The sequence below is a fragment of the Arabidopsis thaliana genome, assembly GCF_000001735.4.
Source record: "Arabidopsis thaliana chromosome 1 sequence".
Lineage (NCBI taxonomy): Eukaryota > Viridiplantae > Streptophyta > Magnoliopsida > Brassicales > Brassicaceae > Arabidopsis > Arabidopsis thaliana.
In genome coordinates, this window is record NC_003070.9 from 9,132,555 (window position 1) to 9,158,278 (window position 25,724).

The 25,724-nt window shown below is 35.6% G+C and overlaps 8 protein-coding genes and 2 non-coding genes across 17 annotated transcripts; 4 read left to right on the plus strand and 6 right to left on the minus strand.

The window, feature by feature from the left end:
• Positions 1-736: 736 nt before the first annotated feature.
• Positions 737-2,320, minus strand: AT1G26400 (FAD-binding Berberine family protein; the record flags this gene model as incomplete). The annotated part of the gene is made up of 1 exon (NM_102404.1): positions 737-2,320. The coding sequence occupies one exon, from the start codon at positions 2,318-2,320 to the stop codon at positions 737-739; it is 1,584 nt and encodes a 527-aa protein (NP_173964.1).
• A 3,729-nt stretch (positions 2,321-6,049) lies between these two features.
• Positions 6,050-7,885, minus strand: AT1G26410 (FAD-binding Berberine family protein). Its single transcript, NM_102405.3, has one exon. The coding sequence runs from the start codon at positions 7,876-7,878 to the stop codon at positions 6,220-6,222; it is 1,659 nt and encodes a 552-aa protein (NP_173965.1). The 5' UTR covers positions 7,879-7,885; the 3' UTR covers positions 6,050-6,219.
• Positions 7,886-8,964: 1,079 nt separating this feature from the next.
• On the minus strand, positions 8,965-10,782 carry AT1G26420 (FAD-binding Berberine family protein). The gene has a single exon (NM_102406.3). It carries the CDS (start codon positions 10,748-10,750, stop codon positions 9,161-9,163), a length of 1,590 nt encoding a protein of 529 aa, NP_173966.1. The 5' UTR covers positions 10,751-10,782; the 3' UTR covers positions 8,965-9,160.
• A 473-nt stretch (positions 10,783-11,255) lies between these two features.
• Positions 11,256-11,329, plus strand: AT1G26430. The gene has a single exon. It is a non-coding gene; the product is annotated as a tRNA-Asn (tRNA).
• A 53-nt stretch (positions 11,330-11,382) lies between these two features.
• UPS5 (ureide permease 5) lies at positions 11,383-13,552 on the minus strand. Of its 8 annotated transcripts, none has more exons than NM_102407.2 (7): positions 13,431-13,496; positions 12,859-13,142; positions 12,747-12,786; positions 12,441-12,641; positions 12,273-12,364; positions 11,808-12,182; positions 11,413-11,719 (listed from the first exon to the last, which is right to left on the minus strand). In NM_102407.2, the coding sequence occupies exons 2-7, from the start codon at positions 13,117-13,119 to the stop codon at positions 11,555-11,557; spliced, it is 1,134 nt and encodes a 377-aa protein (NP_564246.1). In that variant the 5' UTR covers positions 13,120-13,142; positions 13,431-13,496; the 3' UTR covers positions 11,413-11,554. The 8 variants fall into 8 exon arrangements, with proteins under 8 accessions (NP_973915.1, NP_001321599.1, NP_001321598.1 ...); NM_001036017.1 differs by having other exon boundaries at positions 12,273-12,367; positions 12,441-12,560; positions 13,431-13,495; NM_202186.3 differs by having other exon boundaries at positions 11,383-11,719; positions 12,273-12,367; positions 12,441-12,786; positions 13,431-13,529.
• A 2,529-nt stretch (positions 13,553-16,081) lies between these two features.
• AT1G26450 (Carbohydrate-binding X8 domain superfamily protein) lies at positions 16,082-17,696 on the minus strand. Its single transcript, NM_102408.3, has 4 exons — positions 17,458-17,696; positions 17,089-17,328; positions 16,971-16,998; positions 16,082-16,722 (listed from the first exon to the last, which is right to left on the minus strand). Exons 1-4 carry the CDS (start codon positions 17,507-17,509, stop codon positions 16,449-16,451), a joined length of 594 nt encoding a protein of 197 aa, NP_173968.1. The 5' UTR covers positions 17,510-17,696; the 3' UTR covers positions 16,082-16,448.
• Positions 17,697-19,073: 1,377 nt separating this feature from the next.
• Positions 19,074-22,208, plus strand: AT1G26460 (Tetratricopeptide repeat (TPR)-like superfamily protein). The gene is made up of 6 exons (NM_102409.3): positions 19,074-19,908; positions 20,117-20,339; positions 20,428-20,910; positions 21,140-21,346; positions 21,436-21,573; positions 21,659-22,208. Exons 1-6 carry the CDS (start codon positions 19,262-19,264, stop codon positions 21,851-21,853), a joined length of 1,893 nt encoding a protein of 630 aa, NP_564247.1. The 5' UTR covers positions 19,074-19,261; the 3' UTR covers positions 21,854-22,208.
• A 328-nt stretch (positions 22,209-22,536) lies between these two features.
• Positions 22,537-23,816, plus strand: AT1G26470 (chromatin modification-like protein). Its single transcript, NM_102410.5, has 5 exons — positions 22,537-22,699; positions 22,786-22,858; positions 23,051-23,102; positions 23,201-23,270; positions 23,396-23,816. The coding sequence occupies exons 1-5, from the start codon at positions 22,580-22,582 to the stop codon at positions 23,480-23,482; spliced, it is 402 nt and encodes a 133-aa protein (NP_564248.1). The 5' UTR covers positions 22,537-22,579; the 3' UTR covers positions 23,483-23,816.
• Positions 23,725-25,539, minus strand: GRF12 (general regulatory factor 12). Its single transcript, NM_102411.3, has 7 exons — positions 25,210-25,539; positions 24,829-25,135; positions 24,667-24,754; positions 24,481-24,590; positions 24,249-24,397; positions 24,105-24,169; positions 23,725-24,024 (listed from the first exon to the last, which is right to left on the minus strand). The coding sequence occupies exons 1-7, from the start codon at positions 25,289-25,291 to the stop codon at positions 24,019-24,021; spliced, it is 807 nt and encodes a 268-aa protein (NP_564249.1). The 5' UTR covers positions 25,292-25,539; the 3' UTR covers positions 23,725-24,018.
• An 89-nt stretch (positions 25,540-25,628) lies between these two features.
• On the plus strand, positions 25,629-25,701 carry AT1G26490. The gene has a single exon. It is a non-coding gene; the product is annotated as a tRNA-Ala (tRNA).
• Positions 25,702-25,724: the final 23 nt, after the last annotated feature.

Below are 25,724 nucleotides of genomic sequence, written 5' to 3' on the forward strand. Positions count from 1 at the left end.
AATTCTGGAAGAATTAAAAGTTTAGGGGCATTAAACTCAAACGTTTAGACATACGATGGTGCGTCGTTTGGTTAATGTAGTATAATTAAAAGTTTGGGTATGGAACATAACATCTAACAAGTATAGGGGTTCGCCTGAAAAGTCTTGTCTTTGATTCTTGGTGCGAGACTGCGTGCGAGTCGGTCCAGCGTCCAGCATTTATATCGGGTCCCTCTCGTGCGCGGCTATTTACCAAATAAAAAAAGTACATAAAGCTTTTTATTCGTTGAGACATAAATTGACAGCGTAAAATCTCATTTTCTCCATTTTTCTGAAAATAGTGACATTTAAAATTTATGAAGATAAAAAAAACTTCAAAAAGAGAGAATTTTATAATAAACGAATTTGCTTGCATAAGAATCGTTAAACTTTAAAATGCTCAGTCTCTGGGTTTGAGTACGCTAGCTTAAACTACGCTTTTAATACTTAACTAATGCAGATATCGTCAAACCTATTTTGTCGATTTCATTTGTTGGCGACAACTACATCCCTTAAAATGTAGTTTGAGATGACTAATGACAGAGTTCATAAATTCTTTGCAAAATTTGCAAAAAAGCATATACTTCTTGATATCTGTATGACCTGCATAGGCTATAACACATGCCAAGTAATTTTTTTTTTTTTTTTTTTCATGTCCACACGTAACTTATTACACTTGCTAAATACTATATCTGATAAAAGCGCATATTCCTATTTCCTACATTACGCGAGCAGGAAGAATACTCTGCTCGTTCTTGAAGAAATTATCAGGATCACACTTAGCTTTAACATCCATCAATCTCTTTAAATTCCCCAAGAAATACTTGTATCCATAGATCTTAGCTTCATCCACGTTCAAACCACTCGGATTGATTCCAATATCGAAGTCTCTGAAATTAAAGAGCGCCTCTCTCGGGTTACTTGACACGTAAGGTCCCGCAACTTCATAAAGCTCCTTCATCATAGTCAGCTTATTCTCTGTTTCCTTTGCGTCCAACCATATCGTAGAGTATTGAAGATTGAACAAGTTTCCTTTCCGGTGAGGAAACGCTGTGGCAGTAGCTGGAATCCGATCCATCACTCCACCGTAAGGGTTGAATTCAATCCATACAAAGTTAAATTTCAACATTGTCTTCCATATCTTCTCCAATCCTTCTTTTGGGATTGGTTTTTTTATGTTATCTGACTTGCTCTTGAAAAATTCTCCTGGAGTCGACGGTCTATCTAGAAGAACGCGTGTTGGTGTACCTACAGGATAATTGGCCCAAAACAACGTCGTGTTAAACCAGCTCATTTCATGACAATCTTCACGTCTTAGCCCTAATTCAGGCAAGCTTTGGCTCATTATCTCCATCAGCTTATCGGTTGGACCCAAAAACTGAGCAAAAAATACAACCCCAATGGTTCTCTCGCCGAGTTTTGTTCCTTTTACAATCTGAGGCCAGGCTCTTATGAAAAGATCTTCAGGAACTTTGGTAGCAACAAGCTGCCACTTGTAGAGAACATCAGTACCTCCTTGTTCCAATGTTTTGCTAACCTTAAACACTGTCAGGATCTTTGGAACCTCGACGAGGTTGATTTTCCAAGAGAGGATAACTCCGAAACTCGCACCACCACCGCCACGAATGGCCCAAAAGAGATCTTCTCCCATGGTAGCTCGATCCAAGAGCTTTCCGTTGACACCAATTAACTGAGCATCAATGACATGATCCACTGTGATTCCGAATTTTCTCATCAGATTTCCAAATCCTCCACCGGTTATGTGCCCACCCACTCCTACCGTAGGGCAAACGCCAGCCGGGAACGCTAACGTTTGGCTCGCCTCATTGATCTTTGTGTAGAGCTCTCCCAATGTCGCACCAGCTTGAACCCATGCTTTCTTGCTTGACACGTCAACAGTAATAGACCTCAAATTGTACATATCGAGGATAACAAATGGCACAGACGATGTGTAAGAAAGGCCTTCGTAGTCATGACCTCCACTACGGATACGGAGTTGTATACCGTTAGCCTTTGCGCAGACCACCGTGGCCTGAACATGCGATACATGTTTAGCCGCCACGATGGCTACTAATTTCTGGTAGTTAAGGCTCGAGTACCTCTTGTTTTTCGTGTAGGACACGTAAGAAGACAAGAAGGTGGTGGTGTTACGGGAGGTGAAGATGGCATCGGTGATTGGATTCTCCAGACTAGTCCGATTGCGAAGGCATCCGGTGAAGATTCCGGAATCTGGTTTTGTCACTGCTGCTCTTAAAATCGAAACCAAAAGAACAAGACACAAAACAGAGAATAATGCTTTCATGTTTTTATTTTATTTTTATGTAATATGTCTTACGCCTCTATCAGGATTTTAGTTTATATAATAAAAATTTAGAGAGAAAATAAATTTAAAATTAAATTTTGCTTTGTACATGTAGTCGTTATTTTCATCAAGCTAATGGAAATTACAACGGATTTAACAGAGGACTAGTTATTTTCATCACGCTTGCGTCGAACATATCGAATTATTACATCAGCGTGTTTTCCGATTATTAGTGGAAGAACGTTGAATGGAGAGATTATTAATCGGAGAAAGTTGAATAATGGAACATAAGGTGAGACATCATTCATATTCTTTTCTACATATTTTTATTTTCTGTGAAATTAGGATCTTGGTTTCCTAAACTCCGCAGAGCAAGAAGCATATTTAGCACTATAACACAAATATTATTTTCCAAGTGCACTCAAAACCCATGATTTTCTTGTCAGTGTTCTTGTTTTTTTTTTAACTTCAAAATATAAAAAACAAATATCAGTGTTCTTGTTTTCTTTCAAAAAAAGCCACTACGCCAAAAAACACTTGATAAATGGTTTTGAAAATGAATTTATTCATATTTTCAAGAAACGATTAATTTTTGTCAAGTTTTGTGTAAAGATATATATATATATTTCGAATACAATGAATCTTCCTCTTTTCTTTTTCATTTCCTGTGTTTTTTTGTTTCCCTCATAATTGAATTCAAATAAGTTACGTTTGTATTGTTATAAATATTAATGATTATAAGATGGCCGAGAATCAGGGCTCTGATGCGGTGGTGCTGGAAGCGGTGGTGTTTTGCTCGAAGTAGTGGTTGACAGAGTTGTTCTTTAGGTTTCAAAACGTGTAGTTGTTTTGATACGTGTTATGCTTTATCTTTTTATTTTACTAGATGAATTCTCACGTTACCTGTGGGTTTGTTTTGAAAATTGTTTAGATAAAAATATGTTAATTATTTTTGTCGCTAATTTATGTGTATTTTTTGTTTGTTATTTTATACTTACTAAAATTAGACTCATCTTATGTACTTATTTTTTATTGTTAGATTCATTTTTAACTCTAAATATCAATTTCTATATATTTTTATGTATAATCTGATTATTTTTATATCTAAGATTCTAAAATTTGTTCATTATCATGAATACACACAACAAAAATATAAGATATTTTGATTTCAAGAGTTTTCGTACGAAAAAAAAATAAATGAAACAAAAATTAAAAAGTTATTTTATTAACACTTTTTAGATTTTATGCATATAGCCATATAAGACAAATGGATTTGTTTTGAATTTCATGGTATGTCTAACGTCTTAAAAGTCTATTACTTGAAAATGTTGAATGTCAATGTTACAAACTTACCTAAAGATACAAAAATGAAAAGACAGAATTTCATATGATAAGATATGAACCATAACGTAATAATAATAAAAAATCAACGTAAAATAACTAAACTAATATTAGGTAGCAAACAACTAAACTACAACACAAATAACTATTTAATCATTATAGAGTGATGACCATTGACCATTAAATTTTTAAAAAAATAGAAAATAATAAAAGTAGTAATTGATTTATTTAAATAAATAATTTATAATTTTATTTTTATTTTGAAAAAATAATTTAAGAAGTGAATTAATGGAGGATTTAACACAATATGAGACATTTGATTTTCTCTCAATTAATTTTGCTGATTTTTAATTTAATCAATGTTAAATGACACATGTCATTTTCTTATGTGATGATTTGTCATCCATATGGAGAAAGTTGGTCAATTTTCATATATATAACTAGGTGAGTGCCCGCGCTAAGCGCGGGATTTTGTTGTTGATTTTCTTTATTTTTTTTTATATATTTGGGTTTATCATTCTTTCTTAGAAATGTTATTTTTATAAGAGAGATTGTATTACGAAGGATGAAAACTATATATTTTTTATTAACCACTATATATTGTTTGTTAATTTTTACTCCTATGTAAAAGCTTTGAGTGTGTTGGATGTTGGTTCCCATTCTTTATATTTTGAGGATTAAATTTTAATGATGTCTAACATATAATGGTTATTTATTACTATTGTTTAGGACACTCTAATTTTTTAAATGGTTGGTAATTTAGGTGGTGATGAAACCCCATGCTTTGGTACTGTTTGAATAGTAACAAAAGAAATTACATATATATGAATATGTATACAATTTTGTTAGTATTTGAACCGCACCGCATTTAATCCATAGTTGAACCACTTGGCTTTATTCCGAACCTAATTTGTAGGTGTATTATATATACTTTTTGTTTGGTATTGGTAAGTGTACATATATATTGCGTATTTATTTTTGTGATAGTTTTTTTTTTTATTTGTGTCTTATGTCTGTCATATGGGTTAATATTGTTGAATAAAGATTTTTATTTCTATATCAAATTTTTGTTTTACTTTTGTTGTAATCCTAATTGTTTAACTTTAACGAATTTTTGATTAGATATAAATCTAGTTTCATAATATTTTTCCAATTTTTTGATATGTATTTTTTTATATAGTTGTTTGTTATTTTCACAAATGTTTTGGCAAAAAATATCATTTTGTTCCTTTTTAATAATATAATGGATGTAATAAAATCTGTTTTTCCAGTAACTTTTTTTTAATTGAGAGTTGTAAAAGATTATAGTAGAGCACCATTTTAGCTTACTCTTGCATATTTTTATAAATTTGATTTTGTTCTCCTCTTTTGTTATTTTGTATAATTGTATTTAATAATAACTATTGTTTTTCAAATGTTTGCTACATAATTTTTGCATATTTTTATTTCTTGCCCCATACATTCTTTTTTTTTTATGGATGGTTAACAGTTTTAACAATATATTGAAAATACTATATGTAATGATAGGTAATATAAAAGTTGGATTTTATTTTAATTAAAAATTTCTTGCAACAACAAGAGAGGACAAACATGAAAAAAAAAGAACATAAATTTATTTGATAGTTCATCGCCTAAAACATCATTGGTGTTAATTTTAAAATCGGTTCTAACTCTCTAGATGATGTGTTTAAGTTATATCAGAAAGATAAACTTAAACATTTGTTTGTAGATAAAACACGTTTCACGTAGTGTAATACCGTTTTGAGATAATCACTTAATCTAACGTAACTAATGAAGCATACCAGCTAAATTTTTTTCTAAGTCTCATATATAAACATCTCTCAGAAATCCATTAAAGAAAAGATTACATCCGGAAAATGTACTCATAATATTCTCTACCCAAATGCCTAAAAAAATAAAAAAGGATATATTGAATTAAAAAATTTAGAAAGAGTGATGGTTGAAGTTTCGACTTATGATAGGTTCATATGTTGAATTAATTACTAATTATGTATTACTCATTTAAGAAATCTAGGTGGCAAGTTCTCATATGCTGATGTGTCAAGTTGTAGGAGAGAGTTGGCCAACTTTCATATATATGATTTAATTTCTTATTCCATCTTTGGTTAATAGGCTTAGTTTCTTGCTGAATATTGGATTCTAATCTTGTATCACTATATTACATGTTTTAGTCAAATAGTAATTAAGTACGTTTACACGTGTATTTTATTACTATTACTAGAGATCAAATCACAATTCTAATATAAAAACGGTAACTAACTCTTAAAACATTAACCTGTAAAATGTACTTACGATGGCTTGAAGACAGAGTTGTTACATTCTTAGCATAATCCATTATTGTAGTTGCAAGATCAATCCATAAACAAAAATAGAAATCAATATATATAAACAAAAGGAAATTAGATGAACATGCTTAATTGATTATGAAACTAATTACTACTCACGTATAGATTTCTTTATTGAGTACTAATGATTAAACAAGGCAAACTACATAGAGACTATAAGCCTATAACACATGCCCAGATAACTTAATATCACTACTTTACACGAACCGGAGGAATACTCTGCTCGTTCTTGAAGAAATTATCAGGATCATACTTAGCTTTAACATCCATCAATCTCTTCAAATTCCCCAAGAAATACTTGGATCCGTAGATCTTAGCTTCATCCACGTTTGTCTCACCACTTGGATTGCTTCCAATATCGATGTCTCTGAAATTAAAGAAGGCCTCTCTCGGGTTACTTGACACGTACGGTTCCGCCACCTCAAAAAGCTCATTCATCATAGCCAGGCTACTCTCTGTGGCGTTTGCGTCAAACCACATCGTAGAGTATTGAACCTTGAACAAGTTTCCTTTCCGATGAGGAAAAGCGGTGGCCGTTGCCGGAATCCGGTCCATCACTCCACCGTAAGGGTTGAATTGCAACGAGACGCTACTGTTGAATTTAAACATTGTCTTCCAAAGCTTCTCTAAACCTTTTTTGGGTATTGGTTTTTTGACAAAATCCGATTTACTCTTAAATGACACTGAATTCGTCGGAGGCCTATCTAGAAGGATGCTCTTGGGTGTACCCGCCGGGTAATTGGCCCAAAACAACGTTGTGTTAAGCCAGCTCATTTCGTGGCAATCTTCACGTCCTAACCCTAATTCAGGGAAGCTCTGGTCCATTATCTCCATCAGCTTATCTGTTGGACCCAAGAACTGAGCATAGAATACAACCGCGACGGTTCTCTCGCCGGGTTTTGGTCCATTTACGGTCCTAGGCCATGCTGTTATGAAAAGACTATCAGGTAGTTTATTAGCGACAAGCTGCCACTTGTAAAGAATATCAGTGCCTCCTTGTTCTAATGTTTTGTTAACCTTAAACACTGTCAGGATCTTTGGAACCTCCACGAGGTTGATTTTCCAAGATAGAATAACTCCAAAACTTGAACCACCACCGCGAATCGCCCAAAAGAGATCTTCTCCCATGGCAGCTCGATTCAAGAGCTTGCCATTGACATCAATGATTTGTGCGTCAATGACATGATCTACTGTGATTCCGAATTTTCTCATCAGATTTCCAAACCCTCCACCGCTTATGTGTCCCCCTGCTCCTACCGTAGGGCACACGCCAGCCGGGAACGCTAGCGTTTGGCTTGCCTCATTGATCTTTACGTAGAGCTCTCCCAATGTCGCACCAGCTTGAACCCATGCGTTCTTTCTCGACAAGTTGACATCAATAGACCTCAGATTGTGCATATCGAGAATGACAAATGGCACAGACGACATGTAAGAAAAACCCTCGTTGTCATGACCACCGCTTCGGATACGGAGCTGGATACCATTGGACTTTGCGCAGACTACCGTGGCCTGAACATGAGATACATGTTTCGCCGCTATGATGGCTAGTAGTTTTTTGAAGTTAGGGCTCGAGAACCTCTTGTTTTTCGTGTATGACACGTAAGAAGACAAGAAGGTGGTGGAATTATCGGCGATGGAGATGACATCGGTGATTGGATTCTCCGGAGTAGTCCGATCGCGTAGGCATTCGATGAACTTTCCAAAATTTGGTTTTGTCACTGGTGCTTCTATAAACGAAACAAGAAGAACAAGACCCAAAACATAAAGTGTTTCTTTCTTTTTTGAGCAACTATTAAACTTCTTTGGAAACTTGTTGGTCAAGCAAAGAAGGAAAACAAATGCTTCTTTCATTTTTACTGTTATGCAGTATGTCCTACACTTCTATTAGGATTGTAGTTTATAGAATCAAAATATAGGGAGAAGATTAATTTAAAAGTGACTTCGTCATATAGGTTTACTTTGAATTTTCTATTGTCAACATGTAGGTGTTTGTTTTGACCAGGCTAATACAATGGAAATTTTAACGTATGTGACAGAGGATTAATGGTTTTCATGATTGAATTCAAGGCAATTTGCAAGTTTTTTTCACAACGTAATATATAATCATAATATATAGATTTTAGTACGTAGTACGAAGAAAGTTAAATACAGAGATTAGAAACGATATTTCATAAATGCAAACGTAGTTAAGTCGTAAGTGAGACTTCTTCCTTCATATTTTCAAGAAGCCTATCTTTTATTGAGAAAATTATTCTTGAATTTTGTTGATTTTTTTATTTAAAAGATATTTCATGAATGCACCTCCTTGACTTCGAATTTTAATGGATAACGTTTGTTGAACATTACTAATGATTTTATATATAGCCGAAGAGTTTGAAATAGACTTTTATTTGTTTCTTACATAATAACTACATGCAATAGGCTTTTCAAATAGCCGAAACGTTGACTATTTTTTTTTTTTAAATGTTGATTATTTATTCTGTGGTAAATCTGTAAATACATAAATCTAATTTAAAAAAATTCAATAACTCAGGTTGAATCTAAATAGTAAAATAGACATTATGGCAGGTTTAACACTAAAACCAAAAACATTTAAGTCATATTGAATCCAAATAGTAACATAAACCACTAAACTTTAAGTCATTGGCCTCATGGTCAAGTGATCATTACGTTTATACGTCATACTCATATGTATCCATTTTTTACGTTTATACATACACAAGATGTATTTATTATAGTCAGAACATTAAGAAGAAGTCGTTTGAAGAAGAGGTCACATCAAAGACTTGTTCTAAAACAGAAGATTCTGAACTGAGAAAAAACAAAAAACAAAAAAACTCAGATTGAAACGGATCTGGGAGGGTTCCAAGGATAAGATTTGAACTCTCCTAGCTCCCTGTGTTTTCTCTGAAACAGTTTCAGGTTCGTACACTGAGTTATAGAGGTAAAGTATAACTGATCTATCCTAATGTGTAATAAGGAATTAAAACCGATTTCATGAAATTACTTATTGAGTAAAGATCAAATATAACATAACTATCATAATGCAAATGGGACAATAGTGAAAACTTAAGCTTTAACAAGCCCACATCACTTATTACTACTACTAAATAAATCTTATCAAAGAGTAACGTTACTCTATTACACGAACAGGAGGAATACTCTGCTCGTTCTTGAAGAAATTCTCAGGATCATATTTAGCTTTGACTTGCATGAGTCTCTTCAAATTCCCCAAGAAATACTTGTATCCATAGATCTTTGCCTCATCCACATTTGTCTCATCACTCGGATTACTGCCAATATCGATGTCTCTGTAATTAAAGAATGCCTCTCTCGGGTTACTTGACACGTACGGTTCCGCAACCTTGTAAAGCTCCTTCATCATACTTAGGCTAATCTCTGTGGCGTTTGCAGCCAACCATGTTGTAGAGTATTGAACCTTGAACATGTTTCCTTTACGATGAGGAAATGCTGTAGCGGTCGACGGAATCTGGTCCATCACTCCACCATAAGGGTTGAATTGCATCCACACAATATTGTTGAACTTAAACATTGTCTTCCAAAGCTTCTCTAATCCTTCTTTTGGGATTGGTTTTTTGACATAATCTGATTTGCTCTTAAAGAATCCTGGATTCGTTGGCCTATCTAGAAGAACGCTCTTCGGTGTACCTGCAGGGTAATCGGCCCAAAACAACGTCGTGTTAAACCAGCTCATTTCGTGACAATCTTCACGTCTTAGCCCTAATTCAGGCAAGCGCTGGTTCATTATCGCCAACAGCTTATCAGCTGGACCCAAGAACTGAGCATAGAATACAACTGCGATGGTTCTATCGCCACGTTCTGCTCCATTTATGATCTGAGGCCATGCTCTCATGAAAAGATCTTCAGGGAACTTGGTAGCGACAAGCTGCCACTTGTAGAGAACATCAGTGCCTCCTTGTTCCAATGTTTTATTAACCTTAAACACTGTCAGGATCTTTGGAACCTTGACGAGGTTGATTTTCCAAGAGAGGATAACTCCAAAACTCGCTCCACCACCGCCACGGATGGCCCAAAAGAGATCTTCTCCCATGCTAGCTCGATTCAAGAGCTTGCCGTTGACATCAATTAATTGAGCATCACTGACATGATCCACTGTGATTCCGAATTTTCTCATCAGATTTCCATACCCTCCACCGCTTATGTGCCCTCCTACTCCTACAGTAGGGCAAACGCCAGCTGGAAATGCTAGCGTTTGGCTTGCCTCGTTAATCTTTACGTATAGCTCTCCCAAGGTTGCACCAGCTTGAACCCATGCTTTCTTGCTCAATACGTTAACAGTAATAGATCTGAGATTGAACATATCGAGAATGACAAATGGCACAGACGACCTGTAAGAAAGGCCTTCGAGGTCATGACCGCCGCTTCGGATACGCAGTTGTATACCATTGGTCTTTGCGCAGACCACTGTTGCCTGAACATGAGATACATGTTTCGCCGCTACGATGGCTAGTAATTTTTTGAAGTTAGGGCTCGAGTACCTCTTGTTTTTCGTGTAGGACAAGTAAGAAGACAAGAAGGTGGTGGTGTTATCGGCAATGGAGATGGAATCGGTGATTGGATTCTCCGAACTTGTCCGATAGCGAAGGCATTCAATGAAATTTTCAGAATTTGGTTTTGTTACTTCTGCTTCTGAAACCGAAACCAAAAGAGCAAGACACAAAATAGAAAGTGCTTCTTTCATATTTTTATTTAATTTTGTCTTACGTCTCTATTAGGATTTTAGTTTATAGAATAGAGAGAAATTAATATATAATTGACTTCTGTTTTGTCATATAGGTTTACTTTGAATTTGGTTTTTGCAGGTTTATTTTGAAATTTCTTTAGTCAACATGTAGATGTTTGGTTTGAACAAGCTAGTGGAAATGATTTCCAACGCTATTACAGAGAAGTCGTTGTCATGAGTCATGACTGGGATCAGGGATTGACTATGGAATTACTTCGCTATTTGACATGCATGTTTTGGGATTATATTATTGTAGTTTCTATCTAGTATATATATTGCAAATTTCAATAGTGGAAAAAAGTTGAATACAGATAGAGAATTTAATAAAGTTGAATACGATTAATCTTTGTTGAATGTTATCTTAAAAATATCCCCCCGACCCCCGGTGCACGATTAATCTTTGTTGAATTTTTTTTTTGTTATGGTAAGATATATAAAAGTTAACTAACACATATTAACAAAAGCTGGAATAGCTCAGTTGGTTAGAGCGTGTGGCTGTTAACCACAAGGTCGGAGGTTCGATCCCTCCTTCTAGCGATTTAGATTTTTTGATATTAGAGTTTCTTACCGAATAGAAGAAACTCAAATTTTTGCAAACTTTGGAGATTGTAGCACCTACTAATATATTATCTGTATTCATTTCATTTCTTATAAAAACGAATATCAAACAGCAATCATTTACATTTTCTTTCAATTGAAGTAACCACAATGTACAACATATTAAGAGCGACACCATCTGTTTTGGTCATATCGATCAGCTCTCTAAGTAAATCGCGTCTCTCTTTCCCCAGCCGAGGCCATTAGAAGCCCCACAGCAACAGTAAACATCACCAGCATTCCAACAAGCAAAGCATATGTTCGCGTAGATGATCTCCTATACTCCCCAAACAGATATATCCCCCAAAAAGTCGATACTAAAGGAAGTGCCTGTACAAGAATACCAATCAAGAATCACTAAAACGCAAGCAAAGATCAAAGAAACGTTCTAGTTTAGGATTATAAGTGTTTGTGTGACCTGAACAGCATCTGAGGCTGCATATCCTGCAGCTTGTCCACCCATGAACTGAAGACCGTTACCAAACCCACATAACAATCCAGCTGCAAGTGCCCAACCTCTTCCGTTCCAGTCACTCAGGTATTCTCTAAAGGAAGATCTTGGTGAGTCTAGCACAGGTTTGTACAGGAAACTAATGTTGAGAGCGACCGCGATTACAAAGCAAGATAGTGAGAAGTAGAAGAACGCAGTGTAGACAATCAGCTTGGGAACGCCTTGTTTTAGAGTGTGCCATTGATCGTTTGTTGCAAGGTTGAATAGTGGTGAGAACAATGAGAAAGAAAGTCCTGCAAAAAAAGTTATTCCCAGACCAACAACCATGCTCTTTCCTAACACCTGAATCCAAAAGAAGTTCATAGAGATTGATTTACGTTGTTGCCTCGAAACTCAAGACCAACTTAGAAGAACTAAAGAGAAAGATCCTACTTTGATTGCTCTTTTGTTTTCGAGTGCTATAAGAAAAGCTGCAGACCCTTCCTTTACATTCTCCATCTCTTTTTCTTCTTCTTCTTCTTCTTCTACTATAAAACTAAAGAAGTGAAGATGAGTGATCTTGTTAACACTATCAGACAATTATGTATGTCAAACTTTCACCTCCAAATAGTCTCTGGCACTCTTCAGGGGTCACAGTTTCACAATCCCCTGAGAGTTTTCCGAGTTTCGCCTTGATATCAGCAGAATTGGAAGAGTGAACAGCAGAACCAAGACAAACAGCTACCATGAAGCAACCAACACCAGAGAAAAGAATATCAGCTCTGTTCAATCCGTTGTCCAAAAAGTAATTGACAGTAGTGCCTACAACAACGGTGATGCTCGCAGCTGTCACTTCTGTAACAGACAGACCAACAAAAGCTAAAGAATACTGAGTAGCAAGGTTTCCAATACTTAAACCAACCCCACCCGCCATTGCAAACAACACAGAGGGCCAATTATCTTGAATCTGTAGCAGCAGCAGCAAGAGATTCATCAATGCAATCTCCATTATAGAGATCAAAATCCTTCAAGTTCTAACCTGAGTGAGTTGTGTAATGAAACTTGGTGCCTCATGTGTACTTTCACCTATCCCACCAAACACAAAGGCTATAAAGATTGCAGCCAAAAAGTTAGTGATGGAATAATCAAGATAAGTATGTTGTGGGAGACGACCACGCCGTTCAAGAAGAGCCATAAGAGCAGGCCAAGTGCCTAAACAGAGCAGAGAAAGCAATAGACATAATATTGCTCCTCCTTTGCTCTCCACAACATATATTCCCAATTCTTGAGCTATCATCATCGACCTTCTTCGTCAATAAGTTCCTGTTTCTCATTAAAGATAGTCAACGGTTTGATTCTGACTGAGAGTACAAGGAAACATCAAATTACTAAAGAATCTCAGCATAGTTCCCAAATTAAAATCCTAGTCAGCTATAGGATCATGTGCACGCCTTCGTTCACTAGTTTTCGGCCATAATTTCAGGATTGAGAAAACAGTTGAGTTTTATCATTCATCGCAACAGACTTTAGAAAGCGAAAAGAAGATGCAGAAGAATCCAGAGTTAGACTAGTAAGCTCCCTAAAAGCAGAGTTCAAGATTTATTTTCTTACCTTGCAACAGAACAGAGTTCCAGATGAACGATCTCTTGAAGACAAGTCAACGAAGAGCTTGTACATGAATCCAAAACAGCGACCGAAGCTGAATATATTAAACTATATTTTATTTTATTAAACTATATATTGGTTGGATATTTTGGCATAGTTTCACAAATGCTTGACAAATTCACTAATTAATTATAATTAGATTCTCTTCTACGCCAGGAATAATTCCATAAGCCTATATCTATGCAAATTTGGATTATATTTTTTGGATCATTTATTTTAGCTTTTTTGAACTCTAATTATTTTTAGATGACAAAATTTTTTTTTTTACAAAAAATATAAAAAGTTTTACAAGAATTTACAAATGATTTTATGTAAATCTTTTAAAAATCATTTTAAAAATCTTATGAAGTCTTTAAATCATTTTTTACTCTTAAAAAAAATTTGTTACTATTTTAAAACATTTTGTAACTCTTTTTGAACCATTTTAAAACTCTTGTTAAACCTTACAAAAAGTTTTATTAAGATTTACAAGAGTTTTTAAAACTCTTGTAAATCTTTTAAAAATCTTTTAAAAACCCTTGTAAACCATTTAAAAATCTTTTTAATAATTTTTGAACCATTTTAAAACTCTTGTGAACACTTACAAAGGTTTTAAAAGATTTACAAGGGTTTTAAAATCCTTGCAAATCCTTTAAAAATCTTTTTAAAACCCTTAGAATTCCTTTAAAAATCAGTTAAAAACCACTGCAAATCTATTTCTCGTTAATTTATTTGTTTTGGCGGAAATTTTATTTCCCGAATATTTTAGGCAGGAAAAATCAATATATGTTTTTGAAAACTTAACTCTATATTTTTAATGTGTCTAATTTAAAAATCTATATTTTTAATGTGTCTGATTTAAAACATTTTGGTTTCATTCGCCAACTTTATGATAAATACTTTTAATTTTAGTTCTCAATATAAGTATACCAAGAGTTATTGCTATGTGATATATTTTTCATTCAAATAATTTAAGTTATTGCTATATTATATATTTTCCATTCAAATAATATTTTAATCAATAATTTTAGTGGTGAAAGAAACAATACAAGAGTGAAAATATTTTTTTTACCTTTGAAAGATAATTTTTACTTACAATGTTGCTAATTATTATTTTTAGTTAAATTTGATTTTACTTATAAAATAATAAACTTGTCTATCGTACCGAACATAAAACTGTGATGTTCCAGATTTGTTGTGTGATGTGGACGTTCCAGTTTTTTTATATAGGTTATCAGCTTCTGGTCATAAGCAACCCTCATCTCATCAGCCTTAGCAATGTAAGGTTGTTTATCCTTCATTGTCAGAAAATGATGTTAACATAACAATTAGTTAAGCTAACAAAGAACTTACAAAGAAATACACTTACAGTTAAAGATTTGTTAATCTTTTTTTTCTTGTAAATTTTGTTTTGAAAAATGTACAACTTCAGAAATTTTATTCCACTAGACTTCACTAGCTTGTAAAGTCTGCATATCTATTCAAATTTCAGAACAAGTACAAATCACTCACAACAAGCTTATCAATTAAGAAAAAAGGACATAATCGAAGTTTTTATTAATCACTACAACAAGTAGCTTTCTTTTTCTTGATGTGTAAATCTTATTGACCTCATTTCTTCATATTATAAGAAGGATGTTACACAAAGTATCACAAAATATTATCTCATTTAGCGACCAAGATGCTAGTATCTCCCATTCAATAATTTCATACAAGTTAGATTCAATTGATTCATATAAATCAGATTCAAAAATACTATTTAAACCAAAGAAAACAATGATTTTGTCCCTATTTATTGTATTCAACATTGAATTTTATGAACTCACTTAGCTTTCATCATGAATATTACTAGTACTATTTATACTTATAATAACCTAAGTGCCTACAATATTTGGAGGTTAAGATGTTTTTGGGTATTTTAAATACTTTTGGCTATATTCGGATAAAAATACTTGGGTTTTGTAGATTTTTGAATATTTTCTAGTAGTTCGCATAGAATCGAATATAAATACTTTTTGATATTTTTTTATATTTAAATACTTCGTTAAACCTAAATCTGAACCGAATCTGAAGTTTTGAAATAAATAAATGGGTCCTATATTTCTAAATCTAAAACCAAAAAAGCCAACCCAAATATCCAAACGTCCAAACCTACCTTGAAGGATAAAGATTATTGCTGTTCTTTTTAAAAATGAGATATTACAATTACCATTTTCTCTAATATGTTAAAATTTTGTTATTTGGTTTAGAATAAAGAATTTGTCACACGCTTCTAAGATGTTAAAACTGTATGATCCATATGCTGCTATTCCGCAGATGTTACTCTCAATGTTCACTAAAAGAAAATGAACAAGTCTCTTTACATTACAGTAATAAATACATTGGAAAGCAGGTGAAAAAAAGAACAAAATCATCATGATGGTGGGCATTGGAATGAAGGCCTTAAAACAATTTTAACTAAAAGTCCATTGAACTACCCAAAAAAAGAGAGTAAAAACATCACAATTTGCGCTTTCTGGAACACCTTGATAAAGATCGTGTTAATTGTTACCACAAACCATATTAAACATTATAGTATTGAGAATTGATAAGTGGTGCACTAACACCAAACATCTGTTATTAAATATAAAATAAAAAAAAAACCTGAAATCCTTGTAGCAACATTTTCTTCTTAGCAAACAACCAAGAAACTATCAAAGAGAAACATGTTATCTTTATTGGCGAAGGCATAATTATAAGTAAAAATAATACAACCCAAAGAGCATCTCATTTTTTCTGGATTTACAAAAGAAAGCAAGAAAAAAGCTCTTGATTAAGATTTTCTATAAACCAAAATACTTAAGAAGACGAGCGAGAGTCACAATCCTAATTGGAAATTAAAGATTAAAATTCGGTGGGAAGAAAGATAGGCTCTAATTAACTTGGCATTATCTCAGCCGTCCACAACAAATAAGCGTCCTCGTCATCATCTTGAGATGATCTTACCTAAACCCTCAATGCCACGGCAGCGATGGTAGTCAGTAAGATGATCGTCGTGGTTCTGACGGATAGCTCTTCTCCACCGTTGGGATCACCACTCGTGCTGCTAGATGGTCCCATAGTAGTACTGTCAGGAAACGTTATCGTAGATGAAGTCGGCTTATCATTAGTGGGTAGTGTGCTGTTTGTTGAATTGCCTGTGGATGGATTTGTGGTGCCTGGACTTGCTGTGGTTGAATTTCCGGTGGATGGATATCCGGCAGTGGGGGTTCCGTTGGAACTACAAAAAGGTTACTCTTATAAACACACTTAAATCATCATCACAATTTTTAAGAAGATATAATTAATATTTTGGTAATAAATCAGTAATAAAGATTCTGTCACACATTAGTAGACAAATGACTGAACTATTTCAACGACTAGAATCATCAGAGAGCTCATTACTGATCTAAAGAAAACACTAAGCAAACGAAAACAGAGGGAAATAACCCTAATCTAAACTCTAAGGCAAGGTGATGTGAAACATACCTAGAACTAGATAAACAGCTTGACGTAGCTGCAAGAACAGAGTAAATAAAGAATCAGCAAAAAAAAAAAAAGATACACATTTGATGAAAAGAAGTTGTGGTTTTAATGGAAGGAATACTCGAAGGAGGGGAAGTGGAGATGACGGCGGCGCCGTTGAAGTCACATGTGGCACCGGTGGAAGCTTTCTTTTGATAGTAGCTGTTAACGGCAACGTCACAGTGGTTCTTGAGGGTGTTTGGTTGATAACAAGCTCCGGTCGTCTGAATCTGTGCACAGTCAGCACCTCCTCCACATGCGAAGTCTATCACCTTCTGAAGATCCAGCTCGTTAGCGTCCTTGCACACACAAACCGCCGCGTCTGTACAAAACAGATATCTCGGATTAGCATTACAAGGAAAACGTAACCAAGAAGCGAAAATGTCGGAACCATTTTGAGTCTTAATGCCAAGGGACAAAGAAATGTTCAAAGAAGATAGAAAGAACTTACTTGAATAGGTAAACATGAAAGAGAGAAGAAACAGAGGAAGCAAAACCGCCATGACTGCTTAAACTTGATCGGACTTGTCTAACACTGAGAGTACCACAAATGTGAGTTTGCGAGTTTGTTAGAGAGAGAGGAGATTATTCTGATATGATGATCGACAATTTATACTCTTTATGATATTTCTTGGGTACTAATAAGCAGAATACCCTAAGGCTTAAGTAAAGAAAAGTTCAGATATTATTGTGTGATGACTTGTAAATGTTAGATTTTGAGTACTCAAAGCAATGTGGGTCTCTGAAACAGAGAAGGTGAAAAGCATTCCTGTCGTCTAGTCAATGTGTGACTGTGGTCGGTCGACGCACGTAATATTGTAGGCTTTATGTGAAAAACTAGCTTTGTTAATTGTTATTCTTACTAATTTGTCACCTAAGTTTACGTACATCTGATGCATTCTTTTTTAGGATTTAGATAAGAGTCTAGCTTTCCACAAAGACAACAAAAGATGCATGCACACGTTTGCAAATGTAAAATGTTATTTAACATATTATAAGATAAAATAAGATAAAGATGTTTTTAAAGTAAAGTAATTTGATTTTGAAGCACTAACCGATGGAAAATAATGGAGAAAAACAGGGAAAAGAACACAAAACAATTGGAAATAGTATACACTCTTTAAAGGCAAAAACTTAAGTATTAAGTACTTTTTAAAGGCAAAGCGGCTAAGCGAGGGAGCCATGTGCAGGACAAACTTTGCATCCGCATTACAAAACGTGTGATTGTGTTACAACGTACAAGTCACAAAGTCACACAAATAATCCGAAATGGTGTTGACAGGGCGACCAGAAATAGCTATAAACCTTACCTAGCTCTAACGTAAGTAATCACTTTTTCCTTCTCAGTAATTTATTTTTATTGCTTCTCTTTGACTCTGGAGATGGACTCAACCTCTTATACAAGCTCCATGGCCGATTAAGGGACTTTGTTGGACCGAACTCCATGAATAATATGCCGTAATCTTAGATAAAAATTCCTTCTTATCATTCTATTTAATTTAAATGGATGTTTTCCTATCATGCTGATGTCAAGTATGAAACTCATCACCAACAATAACCATGAGCGAAAGATCTCGCTTAAATTTGTTGCAAACTGAATCGCTAATACCGAATAAGCGAAAAATATCCCAACACCAACCATTAAAAAGTGATTTGACGTTATATACATCCTTAACTTATATAAAAACCAAGCGTTTAAAACTAAAACCAACAAAAACACACTTGTAAGAAGAAAAACCATAGCATGTCCATTGCACATATGAGGAAGGTGTCTTTAGCAACATTTAAAAAATTTAAATTACAAAATATTAATAATTAAATGTGAGAGGTCTTTAAATTAAAGACATCTTTTCAAAAAAAGGTCTTCACCAAGACATTTAGACACAATGTTTTTAATTTAAAGACACACCTAAACATTAAATAATATATCTTCTGTTTAAATATTAAATTTTAATTGTGGAAGACTCCCTCATATGATGTATGTGTGGTTTCTTTGAAAAATCAAGGTTTGGGCTATATCTATTAATGGGCTGGGCTTTATACTAAAAGACTAAAACATGTCGAGGAGTCAAAGACAACTTCTGAAAAAAAGACATCAGATTTCTTGGATAATCTCTAAAATGCCACTGCCGTCATCGAGAACAGATCGTCACGACCGGAGTTAGTAGTGTCTAAAAACTCATCTGAGAGAGAAGAACTCAGAAAACCCTAAACACAGATAAACCCCAAAACTCAAAAACCAAATCTTTCCAACAATGGCGTCTCATCTCTTTACCCGATCTCGAATCTCTCTCCTCAAAACCCTAAAACCCAATCCTTTTACCTCAGCTTCACCCATCAGAGCCATTTCCGGTACACCATTCCTCTCTCAAGATCCTCTGCTCGCAACCGAATCAACAGATCACGACCCATCAAACCATCAATCAACCTCCACGCCGCTTCCACCGAATCCAGCAACAGGAAGTCCTCTTTACCAAGAGAATTGGCGTAGTCCGATCCCAAACACTCCTTCCTTCAACCAATCTCTAGTTCCATTAGGATTTCTAAATCAAGCTCCTGCTCCTCGTATCAGAGCTCTCTCTGAGACGCTTGACATGAACTCGCTGCTGAATATGTTTGCGGATTGGACTGCTTCGCAGCGTTGGTCTGACATGAAGCAGCTTTTTGAGGTTTGGGTTCGATCGCTTGACAAGAATGGGAAGCCGAATAAGCCTGATGTGAACCTTTACAATCATTACCTTCGAGCTAACTTGATGATGGGTGCTTCTGCTGGAGATATGCTTGATCTTGTTGCGCCAATGGAGGAGTTTTCTGTTGAACCTAATACAGCGTCTTATAATCTAGTTTTGAAGGCTATGTACCAGGCAAGAGAGACTGAAGCCGCCATGAAGCTGCTTGAACGGTTAGATTCTCTGAGTTCGTAGATAGATTCCTTTTTTGTACAATGAACAATGCTTCTAGAAATAGTGTAAAGATTAAGACTTTACATGATTGAACGGTAAGATTTGCTGATGAATCAAAGGTTATCTCTGCATAGCAGCTACTGATACTGTTGTCATGTAAATGTAGATCTTTTCAAAATGTATCATGACTTGATGTAATTTGGTCAGGATGCTCCTCTTGGGGAAGGACTCTCTTCCGGATGATGAATCATATGATTTGGTTATTGGAATGCATTTTGGAGTTGGGAAGAATGACGAAGCCATGAAAGTTATGGACACGGCACTGAAATCTGGTTATATGTTATCCACCAGTGTCTTTACTGAATGTGTTCGTAGTTGTGTAGCCAAAGGTAGGACAGATACACTGGTCTCCATCATCGAGAGGTGTAAGGTACAGATGAGTTTTTTGTTATCTTCTATTGACATTTGAAGCTTTTGCAGTCTCGTTTATCAATTATATGTGTATTTTTGTTTTGCAGGCTGTTGATCGGAACAAGTCTCTTTGCCCTAGCTGGATACTGTGTAACTATATTGCAGAAGTTGCAATTCAAGAGGATAATAGCAAGTTGGCCTTTTATGCGTTTGAATTTATGTTCAAGTGGATCACTAGAGGCGAAATGGCTAGGCCGTCGGTTATTTTTTCTGTTGATGAAGGGTTGGTAGTAGCAGGCCTTGCAAGTGCTGCTAGGACTTGTAGTTCATCTTTAGTGGAAGGATCATGGACGATTCTGAAACAGAGTCTGCGTGGGAGGAAGGCAGCCAACCCTGCATCTTACATTGCAAAGATTAATGCCTATGCATCGTTGGGGAATCTGCAAAAAGCTTTCACTTCACTTCATGAACTTGAATCCGCATACGCAGACTCTGAAAAAGAAGTTGTGGAGGAAATGCTTTCACCTTTTACATCATTATACCCGCTGGTTGTGGCGTGCTCTAAGAAAGGTTTTGAGACATTGGATGAGGTATACCTCGACTCTTCCTAAGGGTAAATATTCTATATATTCTCAGCTTTGTTCGTAACAAGAATTAAGGTAGGGTCTTTGGCTAAGATAGTTGTGAAATTTAATAGAACAAAACCAGAAAACCTGTTTATCGAAGTCGAGTATCATGGTCTGGATATTAATGCATTTTAGAGTGAAGCAGCTATAACGCTTAGCTTATCTGACCTTGCACTGTCACATAATCCACCAGGTATACTTCCAGTTGGAGAGTTTGAGTCAAGGTGATACTCCATATAAGTCTGTTGCTGCTCTAAACTGTATAATTCTTGGCTGCGCAAACACATGGGATCTGGATCGTGCTTATCAGACGTTTGAGGCAATAAGTGCCTCTTTTGGGCTGACTCCTAATATCGATTCATACAACGCTTTACTATATGCATTTGGAAAAGTCAAGAAGGTGCTGTTTCTATGTCAAATCACTCTCTAATATTTTCTTTTCATGAATTAACTATTTGGCCTTACGACTCTAGTCTATTTGCTTTGCAGACTTTCGAGGCCACGAATGTATTCGAGCATCTGGTTAGCATAGGTGTTAAACCTGATTCCCGGACGTATTCATTACTGGTTGATGCTCATCTCATTAACCGGGATCCCAAATCAGCTCTGACCGTCGTTGATGACATGGTAAACCAGAATTAACAGACAAAACCTAACCTCTATGAGAGAATGATGTGTGTCTGAGAAACTAATGCATGTTCTAATTATACAGATCAAGGCTGGATTTGAACCCTCTAGGGAGACATTGAAAAAGCTGAGAAGGAGATGTGTCAGGGAAATGGACGATGAAAACGATGATCAAGTGGAGGCATTGGCCAAGAAGTTTCAGATCAGAATGGGAAGCGAGAACCGCAGGAACATGCTGTTCAACATAGACTACTCCAGGGGCCGAGCATTAAACAATTGAAATCCAAAATGGATGGTTGTAATAACGAACCCTTGTGAGAAGTAAGGAATGAAGCCCCGGCTCATCTAGTTTTGAAGTTATGGATCATCATGCCCAGTGTTTCATTGATGTATATTGCTTCATTTTATTCTTCCGAGTCTCTTAATCTGATTTTTATCCAATACATTACTTGGCTTCTTTTTTTCTTTTTCGGAAACCAATAGAGTTGGGTTCTTACTTTCTTAGGATCGATAGTCTTAGGAAGATGCTTTTGCATTGACCAATAATGTCAAAACCTTTGGAATATTTTGACTTTTATCTTCTTTGAATCTAAAGAGTTAAATTCAACCCTATATTAATTGATTTTAGTTTTAAAATGATTTTATGTTTTTGGATGACTTTAGGAAAAATGTTATTTGTTGTAAAATCTCCCAAATCTCACTTAAAAAAGTTAAAGCCATGAGATTTATAATTTTGTATATTTAACTAAACAAAATTATCTAAAACCCCTTAAAATGAGTGCAAAAAATAACATTCAATAACATTAGATTTTAAAATGAGTGCAGAAAAAGAATTAGATTTTAAAATAATCATTGTGTGTGGGATGAAAGCACAAAGACAAGGCCTTAAATATGGGCCGGCCCAGTTCAGAGATCAAACAAGCACTCCTGTATATATACACAAATCACAAACAGCTTATGAGAAGTTTTCAACACATTTGGGATCAAAGCCACAAAACCCTAAAAAATGGGTGGAAGAACGGACGAAAGTGGCGGAGGAGGTAAAGAGAAAGAGGAAGAGCAAGATGGTTTGTCCGTACACTCTCCCTGTAAAGCTTTACCTTCCTCCGCCTCCTCTCTCTCCAAGGTCTCTCTCTCTCTTTCTCTCTATCTCTCTACCATTTCTGTTCCTGAGATTTTAAAGGTTCCTCTTTTATTGGATTTGCTTCTCAGGAGCAGTCACAGGTTGAATTAGAGCTAAGGTTATTAGAAGCCCTTGAAATCTATCCTCCTGTTAAACTCCGAGGCAAGTTTCACTTCTCAAATCTTGATCCTTTAGCTACGTTCTATATGCTTCTGCCAATGTTTACTTTTGTATCATGATAGTTATCAGAAACCATTATCAAATGCAATCATTTCAATGTCTATTGTTCTTGCACATTGATCAGTTTGTTGGTTTCTTGATTTCTTCTGCTAATGGGATCATGATGGTGTGCAGGGATACATCGCCACTTTGTTCTTTATGGTCTGATGGAGTATCTCGGAAGAAGGTTTGTTGTTCTCAGAGTTTCTTTCATACTTCCAATACATACATGAGTCTCTGATCCTTATTGATTGAGTCTTTCTATCAAACTATTCCTGTACATAGCTTTGACCGACCGTTCACTGCGGATGAGGTTCTGCAGCTACTCGATCGTTTTTACAACATTGAGATGCTGGTGAGTAGTAATTACAACAAGCATTGATTGTTATTTTGGTCCCATAGCTTTAGTTTCACTTCATGGCATTGTTTAGAGTTGTGGTGATGGTTTTATTAATCTGTTACCTCTGTTTTGTTTCTTAGAAATCAGATGATGAGGACATAGACATTCTGAATCACGAGGAAGACTTTACCTTGCCGCAGAGTTTCTTTGATAAGGAAGAAGAATGACAGAGGAAGAAGAAAAGATGTTTTCTTTTCATTCATCTTCTCCCATCTTTTTGTATATGGTTAGGTTTTGTCTTCAGCTCTTATGATAAGCTTTTTTCTATATATTCTGAAGTTTTAATGTCAATAAAACCATCAGGATCAATGAATAATCTTTTTGTTACTCTGTCCAGAGAGTTAATAATCATAACAAGCTTTTTGCGGTTTTCGCTCTTTTCATGTTTGCATTTAGAGCCAGGGTTGTGTTTGTTTGGCAATTTTTGATACACATTTGATTGATCTGATGGGAATGTATGATAGCAAAAGCATATGCTGATCAAATCATAATAAAATTGCGTAACATAAAATACTTGATGACATGAAAATTGAGAACAAAATAAAGAAGACGAAAAGTAATACAAAAAAGAAACAATATAGGATTGAATTCAATTGTCTCTGATCTCATCTTCCTGATGAAACCAAGCTATGGAATTTAAAGGAATTTGCCTCCCCCTTCTGGACATCGAATCTAAATCTCATTCAACTTCCAAGCCCTTTGATCAGTTCTGAAACGAACAAACAAAAGAGTGAGCCTTTAGACCCAACAAGAACTATTCATACACCTCATTTTAAAGTGAATTACTACCTCAGTGGCATCGGCAGGCTTGGCCTGTTCTTGCTTGGATTCTTCAGTCTTGATGTTGTCTTCTCCTGAAATCATAACAAAACCACTGCTTATAAGCTCAAACATTCTGAGACATCATGTGTGCTGTGTGATTTTCAGACAAACCTCCATCTTCAGGAAGATCAGAAGTCCAGAGGGTGAGGTTGTCTCTCAGGAGCTGCATGATCAAAGTGCTGTCCTTGTACGACTCCTCACTTAGAGTATCTAACTCTGCAATCGCCTCATCGAAGGCTTGCTTAGCCAAATGGCAAGCTCTGCAACAGTTTAATAGAAACCACATTACAACAAAGTTGACACTCTATTGGTATATTTATTTATTGATGTTTTAGATTGAAACCTTTCAGGAGAGTTCATGATCTCATAGTAGAAAACAGAGAAGTTAAGAGCAAGGCCAAGACGAATTGGATGGGTCGAAGGAAGCTCAGTGCTTGCAGCTTGTGTTGCAGCCTAATCAAAATACAGATGCATCAGACCAAACTTCTCATAATTCTCTAGTATTTGACTAAAGAAACAAATTTAATACCTCATAGCCTTTGAGAGACTGTTCAGCAGCTTCCTTCCTCTCTTGCTCGGTCTTAAACTCAGCCAAGTAACGGTAATAATCTCCTTTCCTACAAATTCCAGATCAAATTGAGTTTCATTTGCAGATGATGATTCAAAAAGAAGAGTGTTTTTCTGTTATCACATCTTGTAGTAGAAGACGGTAGCTTCCCCTGAGGTAGCGTGAGGGATGAGATGCTGATCAATGATGGTGAGAATGTCTTGGCAAATGTTAGCGAGCTCATCTTCTACCTTTTGGCGATAACCCTTGATTTGTTTCACGTTTGATTCATTGCCTTTAGACTCTTCTTTCTGCTCGATGGACGACATTATCCTCCACGAAGCTCTTCTTGCTCCGATCACGTTCTTGTAACCAACCGACAACAGATTCCTCTCTTCCACAGTCAGCTCGCTATTAACCCTCGCCACTTTCTTCATCGTCTCCACCATCTCTGCACATTCATTACCAAATCCTTTCTATAAATTCTCGCAATTAAAATCGAAAATAATAAAGAGATTATGTTACCGTCGTATCGCTCGGCTTGTTCGGAGAGCTTAGCCATATAGACAAAAGTCTCTCTCTCTTTGTCGGATCCTGATGATGACATTTTGTTCCGATAATAATCTGTCTGAAAACAGAGATCTTGATTTATGGGTTTGTTTGTTTGTTTGTTTTGTGTTTTGTTTTCCTTGGTGAGATAAATAAAATAATCGAAAGAGATGGGAGGGAAAGAGAGAAATATAAAAAGAGTTTCGAAGATGGTTCGCAAATGGCGGAAGAAGACTGAATCTCAACCTTGAGATCCGAACACACCTCTGTGTCTGCGAAATTCCTGGGTTTTTCCTCGCTATTCTTTCTAACTAACTTAACGAACTTTTCGCTCCCTAACGACACCGTTTTATCTAATCCTATATATGTTTTTGGTTACGTATTTAAACATCAACGGGGATGTAGCTCAAATGGTAGAGCGCTCGCTTTGCATGCGAGAGGCACGGGGTTCGATCCCCCGCATCTCCATTTTCCCACTCATTTTTAGACAT

What these genes read in the sequence shown, in the direction of transcription:
- AT1G26410 (NM_102405.3), bottom strand. Translation starts at nt 7,878, where the DNA reads ATGAAAGAAGCATTTGTTTTCCTTCTTTGCTTGACCAACAAGTTTCCA.
- AT1G26420 (NM_102406.3), bottom strand. Translation starts at nt 10,750, where the DNA reads ATGAAAGAAGCACTTTCTATTTTGTGTCTTGCTCTTTTGGTTTCGGTT.
- UPS5 (NM_202186.3), bottom strand. Translation starts at nt 13,119, where the DNA reads ATGATGATAGCTCAAGAATTGGGAATATATGTTGTGGAGAGCAAAGGA. An exon ending in GTGCCAGAGACTATTTGGAG is followed by an intron (nt 12,368 to 12,440) that starts GTGAAAGTTTGA and finishes TTAGTTTTATAG; the next exon opens with TAGAAGAAGAAGAAGAAGAA. An exon ending in AAAACAAAAGAGCAATCAAA is followed by an intron (nt 12,183 to 12,272) that starts GTAGGATCTTTC and finishes TTTTGGATTCAG; the next exon opens with GTGTTAGGAAAGAGCATGGT.
- AT1G26450 (NM_102408.3), bottom strand. Translation starts at nt 17,509, where the DNA reads ATGGCGGTTTTGCTTCCTCTGTTTCTTCTCTCTTTCATGTTTACCTAT. An exon ending in CTCCACTTCCCCTCCTTCGA is followed by an intron (nt 16,999 to 17,088) that starts GTATTCCTTCCA and finishes CTGTTCTTGCAG; the next exon opens with CTACGTCAAGCTGTTTATCT. An exon ending in AGCTGTTTATCTAGTTCTAG is followed by an intron (nt 16,723 to 16,970) that starts GTATGTTTCACA and finishes ACCTTTTTGTAG; the next exon opens with TTCCAACGGAACCCCCACTG.
- AT1G26460 (NM_102409.3), top strand. Translation starts at nt 19,262, where the DNA reads ATGGCGTCTCATCTCTTTACCCGATCTCGAATCTCTCTCCTCAAAACC. An exon ending in GCCATGAAGCTGCTTGAACG is followed by an intron (nt 19,909 to 20,116) that starts GTTAGATTCTCT and finishes TAATTTGGTCAG; the next exon opens with GATGCTCCTCTTGGGGAAGG. An exon ending in TGACCGTCGTTGATGACATG is followed by an intron (nt 21,574 to 21,658) that starts GTAAACCAGAAT and finishes CTAATTATACAG; the next exon opens with ATCAAGGCTGGATTTGAACC.
- AT1G26470 (NM_102410.5), top strand. Translation starts at nt 22,580, where the DNA reads ATGGGTGGAAGAACGGACGAAAGTGGCGGAGGAGGTAAAGAGAAAGAG. An exon ending in TCCTCCTGTTAAACTCCGAG is followed by an intron (nt 22,859 to 23,050) that starts GCAAGTTTCACT and finishes GATGGTGTGCAG; the next exon opens with GGATACATCGCCACTTTGTT. An exon ending in ATGGAGTATCTCGGAAGAAG is followed by an intron (nt 23,103 to 23,200) that starts GTTTGTTGTTCT and finishes TCCTGTACATAG; the next exon opens with CTTTGACCGACCGTTCACTG.
- GRF12 (NM_102411.3), bottom strand. Translation starts at nt 25,291, where the DNA reads ATGTCATCATCAGGATCCGACAAAGAGAGAGAGACTTTTGTCTATATG. An exon ending in AGTCTCTCAAAGGCTATGAG is followed by an intron (nt 24,591 to 24,666) that starts GTATTAAATTTG and finishes TATTTTGATTAG; the next exon opens with GCTGCAACACAAGCTGCAAG. An exon ending in TGATCTTCCTGAAGATGGAG is followed by an intron (nt 24,170 to 24,248) that starts GTTTGTCTGAAA and finishes TTATGATTTCAG; the next exon opens with GAGAAGACAACATCAAGACT.